The sequence below is a fragment of the Geotrypetes seraphini genome, chromosome 1 (genome assembly GCF_902459505.1).
Source record: "Geotrypetes seraphini chromosome 1, aGeoSer1.1, whole genome shotgun sequence".
NCBI classification, from domain to species: Eukaryota; Metazoa; Chordata; class Amphibia; order Gymnophiona; family Dermophiidae; genus Geotrypetes; species Geotrypetes seraphini.
The window spans coordinates 431,722,458-431,740,346 of record NC_047084.1 but is presented as its reverse complement, the minus strand read 5'-3'; the positions used below and the strand labels follow the sequence as shown (position 1 = coordinate 431,740,346).

The window sequence follows — 17,889 nt, the reverse complement described above, 5'->3', positions numbered from 1 at the left end:
TCTGCCTGGGCTTCTGTGATTGGCTCAGCATGGCTTTCAGCAAGCTTCTCCATTTCCCAGTCAGCAGTCTCCATGGGGGAATGGGCTTGTGCTGGCTCCAGCTCAGCTGGAAGGACTGGCCTCCTTCCCAGCCTACGTTCAGCTGCTTTTTCCAGCTTTCTTCCTCCCCTGTCTGACAAGGGAAGCTCAGGAAATGGAAACCTCGGCACCTAGACACGCCCCCTCCTAGCAGGGGCAGGCAAGATCTTAAAGGGCCCTGCACTCTGAATGTCAGCCTGAGCTCTAGGCATTCTCAAAGGGGCAGGCTCCTGCCTAAAGCTGTGCACTTTATTTCTATACACTGCAGGATGTTTCACAGACCTGCTGACAGGGTTTTTAATGGGGCTTAGAGGATATTTCTCCCTGTTTCTGGTAGGGATAGCGGGATTCCTATCACAATGGAATAAGTGAAATAAAAAGAAATGGTCTTTAAAAAATTATTGAAAGAGCTGGATGCTGACTGTTAATGTCCTTCTCCCCCTTTCCACCAAGTTTTTTTTTTTTTTAACATTGCTTGTGGAGTTTTCCTTATAACATATTGGTGTTTATATTTTAAGTAGTGGTGTGTGCTTGTTTCACAAGCCTCATATTTTCAGTTACTGTCAGTAATGATATGAAATTTGACTTATTGTACATTTTCAAATAGAAACTTCCAGATAACAAGAAATGGCAAGCAACCAGAAACCCCCTTCTGTTCGTCCTAGTACAAAAGGAGGAACAGGTGTTGCATGCAGGCCGCCTTCTGCCACTCCAACTCCATCACCTGTTGCAGCAGGAACAGGGGTAAGTGATTTATTTTTTTTGTTAGGCAGTGACTACTATTTTGTACCCTATAGCAGCCAGGAATGATCTCTCTGCTACGAGAAATTCAGTATACTTCCAGACAGTATAACCAGCTTTTAGTGTTATAAACCTTTTTATTGAGATAAACAATGTATAAAGAACATCAGTACAGTAAGCAAGAAATGTCTTAAAATATTGTAAATATTGTAAAGGGAGGGTAGGGTGGGGCTTAATTTGTGTATTTAAGAAGATAATAGAAAATAATTTTGAGTGATCTGTATGATTCAATTGATGTATTATTGTACACTTGATGTAAGATGGAAAAATGAATAAAGAATTGGAAAAAAAAAAGAAATGTCTTAAAATTCCCATAATAATCTTGAAATAATCCAAATACAGAGCTTTTACTCTTATAGATTTCTGTGACAACAGCAAATATGAAAAGTTCATCTCTTATTAACCTACCCACCTTTCCCACCCCCACTCCCATTCATATAAATCACAACATTAACAAAGAGTAGTTCAACATGGTAAATATGCAAGATCCTATGCTCATTGCTTTACTGAACTACAAGCCTTGGAAGAAAGAGCCTGAATATATGATTGCCAAGTAGACCAAAAGTGCTTTTTAAACATATATATACTTCCAACATCATTAATGTATGTAATGCATTTTTCCATTATCAGAAAGAAGGTGCCTGATCTTGTATCCAATTCTGTAGACTGCAGAATACACTTCTTACCAATAATACAACTTCTTGTATTCTGCAATTTTCTACATGGAATCAATGCGGCTCACAGCAAGAGGATTTTACATTAGTGATTGAAGGTTAGAGATAAGCAAATTTAACACTGATAGCTCAGGTGTAGAGGGAACAATAGATGGGACGGGTATGAAGTCCTCGAAAAGCGTTTAGTAGCTACAAGGGGCAAAGGTATGTCTTTAGCTTTTTCCTGAAGTAATAGTTATGTGGTGAGTTGCTGCAGATATGCAGGCAGACTATTCCAGATGTTTAGTCCTAGGAACTCAATGGTGGAGTTAAACATCTTCTTCCAGTGTACTTGTTTAGAAGACGGGAATAGTATCTTGAAGCACTGCCTAGGAAAATGTGAGACCTTAATGATGAAGTTCTATCCATAGATAGCCTTGTGGATCATACAAGCTAACTTGTAGTGAATTCTTTTTTCCACTGGTAACCAATGTAGTTTAAGCAGTAAAGGACTGGCCCTCTGAAAACAGCTGGATCAAAAAATCAGCCTTGCTGCTGTATTTTGGAGCATTTGCAGTCACTTCAGTTCCTTCTCTTTAAAGCTGTAGTAGAGGGAGTTGCAGTAATCTAGGTAGGGCAGTAGGACAGCTTGTGCCACTTTTCTAAAGCTGTCTTGGATCAGAGCCGACCTGATTGTTCTCAGTTGTTTTAGTGTGAAGAAGAATTTCCTTACCATGGATCTGGTCTGGTTTTTTAAAGACCAAGAGGGAGTCTAAGTTAACTCCTAGCACCTTAGTGGAGTTCTTTATCATGAACATCTCACCTGTAGGTAGCACCAAGTCCTTGCAAGGTAGTAAGTTGTAGTCCCAGAACTAGAGTACCCTGGTGTTGCTTTACCATATATACTTGAATATAAACTGAGATTTTTGGGCCAGAAAAGGCCCCAAAATGGGGGTCTCTGTTTATATTTCGGTCAGCACCCACTTGCCCCCCTCGTGGACCTGTTGCAGGCTTCCCTCGGGCCTACTGTAAGCCCTGGTGGTCCAGCGATGAGTCGAGACAGGAGGGATCCCTCCCACCTCCTGACTTCTAGCCACTATCTAAAATGGTTGCCACGCATTCTCGTGGTCTCACTAAGTTTGCCGCAGGAACTTGCGGCAGCCATTTTAGATAGTGGTGCACACGGGGCAGGAGCGTAGGAAGATTGCTCATGCCATGTTTCACCTGGACCACCAGGGCTTTTAAGGTGGGCTTTCTAGAGGTCTAGGAGAGGGAGAAAAGAGGGATGTTTTAGAGTCAGCTGTGACAGGATGCGAGAGGGTTTCCTCCTGTCCTGGCTCACCACTAGACTACCAGGGCTTACTGCAGGCCCAAAGAAAGACCTACAAGGCATCAGGGGAGGGAGTGGGGACAGGGTGCAGAGCCTGGTAGGGCAGGGGAGGGAGGAGGAAGGCTGGTTGCAGAACTTGGTTTATATTCGAGTTAACCTTTTTTCCTCCTTTTTAGGAGAAAAAGGTTACCTCATTTTATATTTTGGTTCAGTTTATATACGGTATAAGAAGCTGGCCTTGTTATTTAAGGGATCCACATTGTTCCATTTTCCCAAATAAAATGCTCAACAAAGAGAATTAAGGATTTACCAAGAATGGTTCTCAAATAAGAGAACAATTTATGCCAAAATCTTTGTATGTTACCACAGGACCAAAGAGCATGTGATAATGTATTATATCGCAAACCACATTTAAGGCATGTTTTTGAACACACAAAGCTAGTATAAAAAGCTTGTTTTGGGGAAAAATAGGCTCTGTTAGTAGTACAAAAATGGCATTCCCTATATATAATGTGACATTTATTTTTCTCATCAAAATGGAACATCTATTAATATTCAGCCCCGCCCCCAATTTCATCCACTCATTTTTCATGTACACACAAAGCACACTGTACACAGAGAAAATGTTAATTATCATTTACGAGTTTCGGGGGGTTTTCAAAGATGTCAAGGCAGATTACTTTAAAATATGCAATGTCACCTCAGTAACTATAGAAAAATAGACAAATATAGTGCAAAATATAGACAGCAGATATATATTCTCAAAATGGACACCTTTTGATCACTAAATTTAAAATAAAATAATTTTCCTACTTTTGTTGTCTGGTGATTTCATGAGTCTCTGGTTGCACTTCCTTCTGACTGTGCATCCAACATTTCTTTCGCATCCAACATTTCTTTCACAATCCAGCCCCATCCCCTTTAGGTCAGGTCTGTTACCCTCCCCAGATCAAGTGTCAGTTCTCATTTGTACCTTTGTTCCAGGTCTCCCTCTCTCTCCCTCCTCTGTTATGATCTTAAATCTACCCAGGGTCTTTCCCCCCTCTGTCTGAACCTCCCATAGTCCTGCATCTGCCTCCTGTCTTTCCCCTTTGGTTCAGGTCTTTCTCTCTAGTCTTTCTAATCTGTTTACAACCCCCCCCCCCTTTCTCTGCCTCTTTCTCACCTCCCTCCTTCCCTCCCAGCAGATTTTAGCATATCTCTCCTCTTTTTCTCCCCTCAGATCTGGTATCTGTCTCCTTCCTCTTTTCCTCCTCCCAGGTCTGGTATCTGTCTCCTCCCCTTCCCCCCTGCTTAGGCATCTTTCTCTCTGTTCCCTTCCTCCTGTTCTTCCTTCTCAATTTATTTTCTGCCTCTGTCTAAATTCTTTCTTACTATTCAGTCTTCAATTTCCCTCTTTCAGTGTGTCTACCTATAGCTTGCCACCTCTTTCCCTCACCCCTTCCAGTATCTAACTCTATCCTCTTCCCTCAATCCAGCATGTACCCTTTTTTCTTTCTCCTCTCCACTTCCTTCCAGCATCTACTCCCCTCTCTCACCTCCTTCCATTCAATGTCTGCCCCCCTCCCCACACTTCCATTCAGCATCTGTCCACCCTCTCCCCCACACTTCCATTCAGCACCGGTCTCCCTCTCTCTACCCCTTCCATCTACTGTTCACCCTCTGTCTCACCCCTCCCATCCACTGCCCTCTCTGCCCTTTCCATCCAGTGTCCGCCCTCTCTCTTCCATATGGCAATTTCCCTCTTTTTATGTCCCTTCAATAAGCTGTCTGTCCTGTGCCCCTTCTCTCCTTTGTACATGATTCATTTCAGCTTCACCCCACTTCATTTTTCTGTCTCCACCCCTTCCCCTATGCTCTGGCATCTCTCTCTTCTCCTTTCCTTCCTTCCTTCCTTCCCACTCAGCCCCATGGCCTGGCATCACACACATTTCCTTCTCTTCTACCTCTCCCTCCGCCTCCATGCTCTGGCATCTCCTCTCATTCCTTTCCCTCTGGTGTGGCATCTGTCTTTTTAGTTTCCCTTCTCTTATACCCTGGCATCTCTCTGCTCTCCTCTTCTATCTCTCCTTCCCCCTCCATTATCTGGCATTTTCTCTCCTTCCTTCCTTATTCTCACTCCCTCCTTCCTTGCATCTGTCTTCTTCTCCCTCCATGTGCAAGTGATGGGTAAATGCAGATGCTCTGTTAGAGAGTTGGCCTTAGAGTGCTGGTAAAAAAATTGAAAAATAGGACTTTAGAAGTGGTCCTTTGAATACTGGCTACACTTGTAAGAGAGTCCATAAAATCCTGGCTTTGTAGAATGGTCAGTCACACTGGATGCTAATCATTTTGAATTTTCTTCTTCTCCTTAAGGTACATAAATAATCTTTACAGGAAGGAGAAAAAGAAAATCCAAAACGATTAGCATCCAGTGTGACTAATTAGAAGTTGACTGCTTGAGTCTTGTACGCTGGGCGGTTACCTGCCGGTTACTATGATCCTCGGGGTGTGGCGGGCAGTCTGCTACCCTCACAAGCTCTCTCTCCAGTCTGGGCCCATCTCCGTTGCCAGGTAACCCCAGCGGAGAGGCACTGAGACAGGTAGTGGACAGGAGATGGGAACACGTCCTGCTGTCTCCACAGTAATGACCCGTAAGTGAATTGAACTCAGGCCGCGGGGCTCTAACATGGCACGCACTGGCTTCCCTTCTCCTCCGAAACAGGAATGATGACATTTCCTGTTTCGAATGCGAAGGGAAACCAGCACGCGCAATGGTAGAGCCCCGTGGCCTGAGTTCAGTTCGCTTGCAGGCAAGAGAGTAGTGAGGGAGTAGAAGGGAGGGAAGAAGACCTCACTAGACAGTTTGGGGGCCCCCCTGTCCCTTTTGCTCTTCCCCTAACACCGGTCCTGAGGCAGGGAGACAGCCCGTTCTCCTGCGATCCCCTGTCCCGTTGGCCTCACACACAGCTTTGGGACGCCGTCTCTGAAAACAGGACATTTTGGCGTCCCGAAGCTGTGCATGGGGACAACGAGACAGGGGATCTGAAAAAGGGACAGTCCTGTTCAAAACGGGACGAATGGTCACCTTACCTATGTATAGCATTATGTATTGATAACAGGGTGGATAAATATCAATTCTATAAAAACAAATAGAAAAATTGGATTTTTAAAATTTAAATCAGATATTTTTTATTTAAATTGGCGTTTTATAAATAAAATGTTTTTTAAGGAAAAAATCAATAGTTTTCTGTTTAAAATTTATTGTACAATCTCACTCAATTCCTGAACAAGTGGGTAGTTAATCCCATATCGCGAGATCTCTTGTAGGAAGCCTCATTAGCATAGCTTTTTACTCTTCTACTCTTACCTCTAGACTGTTCTCCTACTTCTAGTTGTCTTCCTATAAGCGAGACAGTAGGAGCTAGTCTTTTCTGTTCGTGTTTGGTTTTCTTTAATGTCAGCATTTTTCCACTGCTTCACAATCTTCATGCTGCAGAGGATCCCTTTAGGGACAGCTCTGGCTGTGGGAGATTACAGACTTTACTCTTAAAGTCTGCTTCCAGAGGGTTTGCTGCTTAGCAGTGCACCCACCTGGACAGCCTGAATTCTCAGTTCATGGCTCAGGGACCCATTCCCTTGGGAACATTGCTCACCTAAGGTTTGTGTGCTAGTTTGAGACAGCATTTCAGAATAGGGCAGTTCAAACCTTCTTGGACAATGCCAAAGCAGTAGCCTATATCAATCACCAAGAGGGTACCAGAAGTGTCCCTCTACGGCGGGAGGCTCAAATGCTATTTCGCTGGGCGGAAAACTGTCTTCTGGCAAGAGTAGATAACATGCAAGTGGATTATCTTAGCTGCCAAACTCTGGATCCAGGGGAATGGTCGCTATCCCAGAGAGCATTCACATGTATTGTGCAGAGATAGATATGTGCATTCGACCTGATTGCATTGGCATCCAACAAGAGGGTGTTTCAGTTCTTCAGCTGCCATCGCGAACCAGGAAGCGAAAGATTGGATACCATGGTTCAGCCGTGACAACAGGAGGGTCATCTTTATGCTTTTCTTCCGTGGCCCTTGATAGAGCATCTTCTGTGAAGGATCAAGGCACACCAGTGTCAGATGATTCTTATGGCACCCTATTGTTCAAGGCCCTTGTGATATGCGTACCTGGTTCGTCTGCAGCTAGAATGGGGTCTCAGACTTCCCTGCCACTCACGTCTCCTCATTCAGGGCCCAATAGCCCTGCAGGATCCGGATTTTGGTTTTACGGCATGGCTCTTGAGCATGTAGCATTAAAGCGCAGAAGCTTCTCAGCTGGGGATGGTTGCTACTATCTTGCGCAACAAGAAGAAGTTGACCATTGCAGCGTATGTCAAGGCCTGGCAGTGTTTTCACACCTGATACACTTGGAAGAGTGAAGACCCGAGCTTGATGTCGATCTCAGTGATGCTCGCTTTCCTTTGAGAAGGCTTGAAAAAAGGCCTTGCATTTGGCTCTCTGAGAGTTTAGATAGCTGGGCTTTTCTGCTTTGTTCCTAAGCCCTGGTGGGGTTCCTTTGTAATTTATCTCGATGTAGTCTGTTTCCTGAAGGGTGCATTACAGCTCCGTCCTCCTTTGCGTCAGCCATTTGTGGCTTGGAATCTAATCTGGTTCTCAGGTCACTGGTGAATCTGCCCTATGAGCCGTTGTACTGAATATCTCTGATGAATCCTACTGTTAAGACGGTATTCATGGTGGCCATTACATCAGCCCATAGTGTCCGAGCTTCAGGATTTATCCTGCAGAGATCCATTTGTTCAGATTACAGAATTAAGCATGATTCTGCGCACTGTCCTCTCCTTTATACTGAAAGGAGTTTCTAGTTTCCACATCATCCAGAACGTACGGTTGCTAGCTTTTATGCCGTTGAATTCGAGCAAACATGACAGGGTGTTGAAATTGCTGGATGTGCACAGTCTTTTGCTGCATACTTGGATATCTCAAATGAATTTTGTTTGTCATATCACTTGTTTCTGCTGGTTCGAGTAGCCCGGAAAGGCAGACCAGCTTCAAAAATTACCATTTCTAGATGGATCTGAATGGCGATTTCCATCTCTGTATATTAGAGCAGGAAAGAGTCCTCCCATTTCGGTAAAGGCACACTCCACATGTGGCGTTGTTTCCTCATAGGTGGAATCTTCAACGGTTTCCCAGAAAAGTTTTGTATATTCATGCAATGTTTATATTTTTTATGGTAAATGAATTTCATTAATCCATTCATAATGTCACATGCAATTTTTCTTTCAAGAAGATATGATCACATATGATTGTTTTTGCATTTCTGAAAACTGAAGTTGTGTCTGCAACTTCTTCACAGCAAAAATGTTATAAAATATGTAGAGTTGAGAAAAAGACCTTACCCCATTGTTCTTTTGCAAGTTGATATACACATAATAAATCCCCTTACCTCTTAAGTGCTAAGTTTATATATGTGAGGAGGGAGGAGCAAACAGTAAAAATTAAAGTGAAACCTTTTGAGCAGAATATTCCACAAGTCTTGGTATCTTTATGTATATAGCCTGAGGTTTTATCATATTATTCTCTCCTTGGAAGAGAAAAGTTATAATGGTAGCAAGCTGTAAAAGAGACCTGGTTTTAGAGTATTTTAATTATATCAGGTAAGAATGAGTCTTTCTGTAGAAAACCACGATTTAAATCAAGTCTTTCTGTCTAGACCGTTGCAGAGGTGTCCGACCTTTTGACTTCCCTGGGCCGCATTGGCTGAAAAAAATGTTTCTGGGGTCGCACAAACGCGCAAATGCTGCAGCAAGACAGAGGAGGGAGCCGGCAAGACGGTAAACACCCGGGGGCAGCAGAGGAAAACACTGCATTGTCCTCGACCGAGGCTGCACAAAATATTTCACGGGGCTGCAGGTTGGACACACCTGGTAGAGGTTTAAATTGATTTGATTTAAATCAAATCTCCCCTGATTGATAATATAGAGCCTTCGGGACAGCTAGGGAAATCCAAAGTACCATTTTTATTTATTTTATTTTAATGTATTTTTAATCTATCTTCATTGTAAACCGCTTTGAACCTCACGGTATAGCAGTATATAAGAAATAAAATAATAATAATAATAATAATAGAGCAAATTGTTTCGTTCTCTGATGTATCAGTTTGTTAAAGGAGCCTGAATTGCCAGTAATGGGACTCTGTTCTGGGGTGTAGGTGCTCTGTTCTGGGGTGTAGCACCACATTGTCGTAATCGGGTTAACTACTAGCATGATCTCTCTTTTTACAACTAAAAGCAATAATATTGCCCATAAGTATCGCTTTTGCAACATTTCAAAACAAGATCACTTCCTGAATATGCAATAAATTGTAAAATTTATAGTCCGCCCATTGGGCTTTAATATACTCTGCAAAAATTACCTAAAAATTTTTATACCACATAACACCTACACGGTTTATATAAAAACACACATAAAAGTTTGACAATACATACATATTCATCAAAAAACCTACTTTTAGTTACAAAAGCATCAACAATAAATAACTCATCAATAATTAAATCATCACAGCGACTCCATTCTTATCTTCCAACACCCCTTCACTCTTCAAAAGTATTGTATTACATAAAAGCATTCACAAACAATTGTTTCTTCAGTAGTTTCTGAAAACCTAATCTAGCTGCACATAGATGCAGAGATCCTTTCAAAGCATTCCAGAGATTCACTCCAATCTTAGAATGTTATTATCCTGTTGCTGCCCAAATTCAATTTCATACTATATTCTGACTTTAAATTCCCTCTGGGATAATACATTTCTAGCAACCCTTTCTACACAATAGGAGATACATGGTAGAGTACATGATGTAATTCAACGCATGATCTAATATTTCTGTAGGTCCTATAACTGTTTCAGATTATTTTGATAGATAGACATCTTTTATTTTAGAGTATATCATGCAAGCACAAGACAAATGTGTAAAATCCCAATCCATAAGTTCACACCTGAAAAATTTTGTATGAATGTTTCTAAGTGATTGGTCTAACCCCTGTCCTGTTATTTAATGGTGTTCTTTTCTTTTACTAAACCTCCCTTTTTATAAAATCATAGCGTTGGTTTTTAGCACCGGTCACGGCGGTAACAGCTTCGATGCTCAGGAATTCTTTGAGCATCAGAGCTGTTACTTCTGCAGCCGGCACTGAAAAATGCACTACAGTTTTGCAAATAAAGGGAGGGGTAAGTTTTTATTATATTATATTTAGTAAGCCATATTGACCTTTTGACAAATTGTGGGGTATCAAGTATGTAATAAACATAAACATCTTTTATATCAATTGTTTTAACATAGTAAAGGTATTCCTTTAGTTACGTTTGTCCTCTCATTATGACTATTAAATTTCTTGTCCATAGCAGGATTAACCACCACATTGGCATTGTAAACTAAACTAAACTAAACCTTAGGTTTGTATACCGCGCCATCTCCGCAAGCGCAGAGCTCGGTACGGTTTACAGAATTAAGAAGAAAGGAACTACAATGAAAGGATAAAGGAGAGGGACTAAAAGGATAGAGAGGGACAGAATACTAGAGAATGGGAGGTGATTAGATTTTTGCAAAGAGCCAAGTTTTCAAGTGTTTGCGGAAGGATTGGAAGGAGCTTGAATTTCTGAGTGGGGATGAGAGGTTGTTCCAGAGTTCTGTGGTTCTAAAGGGGAGAGATGTTCCAAGTTTTCCTGCGCGGGATATACCTTTTATAGAGGGGAATGATAGTTTCAGTTTTTTGGGGGGTCTGGTGGAGTGTGGATTTGAGGAATTCCAAAAGAGTGGGATAACGGGAGGAAGGACGCCATGTAGGATCTTGAAGGCTAAGCAGGCACATTTAAAGAGGACTCTGGAGTATACTGGGAGCCAGTGAAGCTTGTAGAGGAGTGGGGAGACGTGATCGAACTTGCCTTTTGTGAAAATAAGCTTAGCCGCGGCGTTCTGAATTAGCTGGAGTCTATGGAGGTTTTTCTTAGTTAGGCTTATATAGATGGAGTTGCAGTAGTCCAGTCTAGAGAGGATGGTAGATTGAACGAGGACGGTGAAGTGAGAATGATGAAAGCAGGATCTCACTTTCCTCAACATATGAAGGCAAAAGAAGCATTTTTTTTATCAAGGAGTTGAGGTGGTCATTGAAGGAGAGAGAGGAGTCTATGACGATGCCTAGGACTTTGCTTGAAAACTCAAGCTGAAGAGTGGGGCCAGAAGGTAATGGGATGGAGGTGGGTAAATGATCTGATGTTGGGCCGAGCCAAAGTAGTTTTGTTTTGGACTCATTCAGTTTCATTTGTACAGATTGGGCCCAGGATTGGAGATTCGTTATACATGTGGATATGTTCTCAGCGAGGTTAGAGAGATTCGAGTCGGTCTCGAGGAGGATGAGGATGTCATCGGCGTAGCTGTAGAGAGTTTCTAGGGGGGATAGATGAAGGAGTTTCAGAGAGGACATGTAGATGTTGAAAAGGATAGGAGAGAGGGGTGAGCCTTGCGGGACTCCACATTTCGGTTTCCAGGGGGGGGGGGATGAGGTACCGTTTATGTTAACGGTGTAGGAGCGGAAGCGTAGGAATTTCGAGAACCAATCTAGGACTGTGGAGCTTATGCCTATTTCGGAGAGTTGGAAGATTAGGATATCGTGATGGACGACGTCGAAAGCTGCGGAGAGGTCGAATTGTAGGAGAACAGTGAATTTGTTGCGAGAATGGAGTTGTTGCACCTTAGAGATTAGTGAGGCCAGAAGGGATTCGGTGCTGAAGTTGGGTCTGAAGCCGAATTGGTGGGGTAGGAGAATAGAGAATCTTTCTAGGTAGGATGAGAGTTGAGTGGATATGATTGATTCTAATAACTTGGTTAGGAGGGGGATATTTGCTATTGGGCGGTAGTTTGATGGTATGGGGGGGTCAAGGTCGGCCTTTTTCAACAGAGGGGTCAATGAAATATGTCCCATGTCGGAGGAAAAAAGGCCCGATGTTAGGGCTGAGTTTATAAGTTCGGTGAGGGAAGCGATGGCCTGTATAGAGGTATTCTCGAATAGGTAGGAGGGGAAAGGGTCCATTGTCCCCTATTATTTCAGTACATCCATCTTGATTCTGGATAAGGATGATAAGTTTATGAAAACCTGTTTTGCTATAGACACAACAAAACAGAACTCGGCGGCGGCTCGAGAGTACACTGTTTACTTTTACTTTTACCTTGTTTACTTTTACTTTGCTTCTGTTGGTGTCCTGCAGCGCGGACCGGGAAGCTGAGGGGATACAGGCAGGCAGCCGGGCAAAGCGGAGGAGAGATAGAGAGGGGCGGAAGCCGGCAAGGAAGGGCAGAAGGCTGATTGGGTAGCGGCGAGAGCAAGCTCCGCCCACCCCCACAGCGTCGGAGGTCGTCTCGGAGCCCGGGCTCACCCTTAAAAGCAAGGGAGCCAACGGCTCGCGGCCGTTCTTCGCGAAGGAGCCTAGAGAAGGAGCCAGAAGCACAGGCAGCCCAGCAGCAAACTCTAACTCTAACTCTAACCTAAAAAAAAAAAAAAAAAAAATTATTTTTTCTGTTCTCATTCTTCTCTTCTCTATCTATTTTTTCAGCTAGCTGCACACCGTGTACCACTCCTAGTCACAAGGAAGGAATAATGGAGGCAGCAGAAGGCCAGCGAAGCTTTCCAGTATACTGCATCGATTGTCACATGTATGTCTACCTCCCTTCCGGGAGGCAGGCCTACATATGCGGTCGATGTCAGGAACTGGCTAGCCTCAAGAAGGAGGTCGGGAGACTGCAAATCAAAGTACAGGAGCTAGAGGGACTCCGCTCCATAGAGGAACCAGGGGAATTTGAACCAACTGAGGACACCACCAGAGAAAACCACTTCAGTGAACAGGTCAAAGAGCTCGAAAGATTCATCGAGGAGGCCTGCAGGATGGTAGAGACACAGGATCACCCGCTCTTCAGAAGGGAACAAACGGATGGAGGACAGGACCCGCCAGGAGCCATCAGGACCCATCAGGACCCACCAGGAGCCGAGGGAGAGGAACCTTGCGGAGGAACCAACCAGGAGAAGGAAGGATTGGAGGACCCACCAGGAGCCGAGGGAGAGGAACCTTGCGGAGGAACCAACCAGGAGAAGGAAGGATTGGAGGACCCAATCATCACCGACACAGACCTGAGACCCAGGAGGAAGCTGAGGAGAGGAAAATCTGCTATCGTGGTGGGAGACTCAATCCTGAGAGAGGTGGACAGTCACATAGCAGGAGGCAGAGCGGATCGCCTAGTGACATGTCTCCCAGGGGCGAGGACAAAGGACATCTCCGACAAAATCGAGAGAATCATGGAGGGAGCTGAGACAGAGGACACAGCAGTGATAATCCATGTCGGAACAAATGACGTCAGCAGAAGGAATTTCAACATGACTACACTGACCGAACAGTTTAAGATCCTGGGGAGGAAGCTGAAGCTGAGGACAGGGAAGATAGCCTTTTCTGAGATCCTGCCAGTACCAAGGGCAGATGCGAGGAGGCAGACCGAGCTGCAAGCAACAAATGGATGGCTGAGGCGATGGTGTGACGAGGAGGGCTTCCTCTTTGTACGGAACTGGTCAACCTTCCTGGGGAAAAACAAGCTCTACAGGAGAGATGGTCTGCATTTGAGCACAGCTGGGACAAGGATGCTGGCACGTAACATCCAGACCTGCATAGACATAACTTTAAACTGATAACAAGGGGAAAGCCGATAGTCGATCTGACTTCGACACATCGGACCACAGTATCGAGCAAAGATACTGAGACAGAAACTGGCAATAGAGGACTAGAGACAAAATGGACACTTTATGGACATAAACCCAAAGAAGCAGCACAGGGAACCGAGGGGCATTTAGAGCTAAAGAGCAAAACAAGGAGGAAACAGCCGGAACCAGAGGGCTATCAAAGAACAAAGAAGCGGGCAGAGGACGGAATAGACACACCGCAGGAGGCAACACGCGAGGAGACCAGCAGGAGCAACAAATCAAGAGTAGATCCGAAAGAAAAGGTAACAAACTGGGACTTAAATTGCCTATATACAAATGCTAGAAGCCTAAGAACTAAAATGGGGGAGCTAGAAGTTATAGCCAGAAAAAAGGACATAGACATAATAGGAATCACAGAAACATGGTGGTCAGAGGACAACAAATGGGATGTGGCCCTGCCAGGGTACAAACTCTACAGGAAGGACAGGGCTCACAAGAAGGGGGGAGGAATAGCACTGTATATAAAGGACTCCATTGTCTCATCCAGAATCGAAACAACAATAAGGGCAGACAGTCTGGAGTCACTATGGGTTAAGCTGACAGGAGGGGAAGGAGCTGACATCAAATTGGGACTATACTATCGCCCACCAGGACAGCCAGAAACAAACGACCTAGACCTGGAGGCCGAACTGAGACAGGTGTGCAAAACAGAAAAGGTGGTGGTTATGGGGGACTTCAACTATCCGGGAATAGACTGGGACATTGGGCACTCAAAGTGCACGCGAGAAACTAAATTCATAGAGGCAATAAGGGACTGTTTCATGGAGCAGCTGGTCACAGAACCAACGAGAGGGGATGCCACTCTAGACCTAATCCTCAATGGGCTAGAGGGACCCGCAAAGGAAGTGGAGGTACTAGCACCGTTAGGGAACAGCGATCACAACATGATCCAATACAAATTAAACATGGGAACAACCAAGGTGAAAAGAACCACAACGACAGCACTCAACTTCAGAAAAGGAAACTACAAGGACATGAGGAAAATGGTAGGAAAAAAGCTCAGCAGCAGCTCAGGAAAGGTGAAGACCGTAAAGGAAGCCTGGACACTGCTTAAATGCACAGTGCTCGAGGCACAAGACCTGTACGTCCCAAGGTTTAGGAAAGGGTGCAAAAAAAATCGAACTAAAAACCCAGCATGGATAACATCTGCAGTTAAAAAGACGATAAGCGACAAGAAATCATCCTACAAGAAATGGAAAAAGGAACCAACAAAGGAAAACCAGGAAGAGCACAAAAGACACCAGAAAGAATGTCATCGAGAGGTCAGGAAAGCAAAGAGAGAATATGAGGAAAGACTGGCAGGAGAAGCAAGAAACTTCAAACCCTTCTTCAGGTATGTGAAAGGGAAACAACCAGCCAGAGAGGAAGTGGGACCACTGGATGACGGAGATAGGAAAGGAGCGATAAAGGAGGAAAAAGAGATAGCTGACAGGTTAAACAAATTCTTCTCGTCAGTCTTCACCAGAGAGGACACAACCAATATTCCAGAACCCGAGGAGATTATAAACGGAGAACAAGATGAAAGGCTGGTAAAACTAGAGGTGAGCAAAGAGGAAGTCCTCAGGCAGATAGACAGACTAAAGAGCGACAAATCACCAGGCCCGGACGGCATCCACCCAAGGGTACTAAAAGAACTGAGAAATGAAATAGCAGAGACACTTCACCAAATATGTAACCTCTCCCTAAAAACAGGGGAGATCCCAGAGGACTGGAAAATAGCGAATGTCACGCCTATCTTTAAGAAGGGATCAAGGGGTAACCCGGGAAACTACAGGCCTGTGAGCTTGACCTCGGTTCCAGGGAAGATGATGGAAGCAATGGTAAAGGACGCAATATGCGAATACATAGAAAACAATGGACAACTGAAGGCGAGCCAACATGGCTTCTGCAAGGGAAGGTCATGCCTCACGAACTTGCTGTACTTCTTTGAGGGAATAAACAGCCAGATGGATAAGGGGGAATCCATAGACATCATTTACCTTGACTTCCAAAAAGCCTTCGACAAGGTACCTCACGAACGGCTACTTAAAAAGCTGTGGTACCACGGGGTACAAGGGGATATCTACCGATGGATCAAACACTGGTTGGCGGGCAGGAAGCAGAGGGTTGGAGTAAAAGGCCAATACTCAGACTGGCAATGGGTCACGAGCGGAGTTCCTCAGGGGTCAGTGCTGGGACCTCTACTGTTCAATATATTTATTAACGATCTGGAGGCAGGGACAAAATGTGAGGTTATCAAATTTGCTGACGACACCAAACTCTGCAGCAGGGTTAGAAACACGGAAGACTGTGAAGACCTGCAAAGGGACCTAACGAAACTGGAAGACTGGGCAAAAAAGTGGCAAATGAGTTTTAACGTAGAAAAATGCAAGGTCATGCATGTAGGGAAAAAGAACCCGATGTTCAGCTACAAAATGGGGGGAACACTGCTAGGGGTGAGTAACCTTGAAAGGGACCTGGGGGTGATGGTCGACACATCACTGAAACCATCGGCGCAATGTGCGACAGCCTCAAAGAAAGCAAACAGAATGCTGGGCATCATCAAAAAAGGTATTACAACCAGGACGAAGGAAGTCATCATGCCGCTGTATCGCGCAATGGTGCGCCCGCACCTGGAGTACTGTGTTCAATACTGGTCACCGTACCTCAAGAAGGACATGGCGGTACTCGAGGGAGTGCAGAGGAGGGCGACTAAACTAATAAATGGTATGGAAAATTTTTCATACGCTGACAGGTTAAAAATGCTGGGGCTGTTCTCCCTGGAGAAGAGGAGACTTAGAGGGGACATGATAGAAACCTTCAAAATCCTTAAGGGCATAGAGAGAGTAAATAAGGACAGATTCTTCAAACTGAGGGGAGCCACAAGCACTAGGGGTCACTCGGAGAAATTGAAAGGGGACAGGTTTAGAACAAATGCTAGAAAATTCTTTTTTACGCAGAGGGTGGTGGACACATGGAACGCGCTTCCGGAGGAAGTGATAGGCCAAAACTCTGTACAGGGGTTCAAGAAGGGTTTGGATAGGTTCCTGGAGGATAAAGGGATAGAGGGGTACAGATAGAACTTGAGGTAGGTTATAAAAGTGGTCAGAAACCACTTCACAGGTCGCAGACCTGATGGGCCGCCGCGGGAGCGGACCGCTGGGCGAGATGGACCTCGGTCTGACCCAGTGGAGGCAACTTCTTATGTTCTTATGTTCTTATGTACCCTATCGAGGACTACCTGTGCTATTAGGTAGTGTCCTTCTGGATCCAATTACAGATTTCTGTTCTACCCCCCAGGCTTTTGTGAAACAATATAATGACCTCAGCCTTTCTACCCACTACAGAAGTCTTAGTGTAGTCTCCAACCCTCCAAGTTTTCAATTGCTTGTTCTCCTCAGAGCTCAAATAAGTCTACTGAAGCATGGCTACCAAGGCATTTTTCCTGAGTACAGTCTGTAAGATTTTCTTATGTTTAATAGGGGAAGATATTCCTCCAATATTCCGTGAGATAATTTTTAATGACATCATGTTATCCTAATATCTAAAAGAGTCATTAAATATTTTATAGTTGCATAGTCTAGGGTCCCATCCTAGCCTTCGGTACCACATATAATGGCAATTATCCTCCCCCCCATACACACATATAACAACAAAAGATTAAACCCATAACCATAAAATCAAACTCTCTATGTACCCATAGTCCATTAACATAAGAATAGCCATACTGGGTTAGATCAGTGGACCATCTAGCCCAGTATCCTGTTTCCACAGTGGCCAATCCAGGTCACAAATACCTATCAAAACCCGAATAGTTGCAATATTCCATGCTACCGGTCCCAGGGCAAGCATTGACTTCCCCCATGTTTGTCTCAGTAGCAGACTATTGACTTTTTTCCTCCAGGAGTTCCATCCCCTTTATCATATGAATGGTTTGATGCCTTGGATTTTGAACAAATCCCTAATAACGGCTTGAGGTCTCTATTTCATCATCTTATGAAAGATACCTTATTTAAAAATTAGGAGGCGCCTGGGAAAATTGGCTCCCTTTATAGGGTCCAGGCATGTCCAGAGTTTGATAAACCTGAACTACAACATCATTTCCTCTTAGTTGAGTCTGGCAGACAAGCTAAGCAGATACCTCCAACCTCACAAGTGATCCTTGAACATGAAGACGGTACAAATCTTCTCAACATGGGGAACCCCTCAGATAGATCTGCTTGCATCTCCCTTCAGTCACAAACTTTCACAGTTTTGCTCCAGA

General features: G+C 44.3%; 1 protein-coding gene across 4 annotated transcripts in view; it reads left to right on the top strand.

Annotated features, from left to right (window-relative positions):
• The window catches only part of CAAP1 (caspase activity and apoptosis inhibitor 1), a 142,909-nt gene that overhangs the window by 8,819 nt on the left and 116,201 nt on the right, over positions 1-17,889 (top strand). For all 4 annotated transcript variants that reach the window (XM_033919288.1, XM_033919314.1, XM_033919295.1 and 1 more), the window contains exon 2: positions 686-822. In XM_033919288.1, coding sequence (XP_033775179.1) covers positions 706-822 — 117 coding nt within the window. In that variant the 5' untranslated portion in view covers positions 686-705. The remainder of the gene's footprint in view (positions 1-685; positions 823-17,889) is intronic.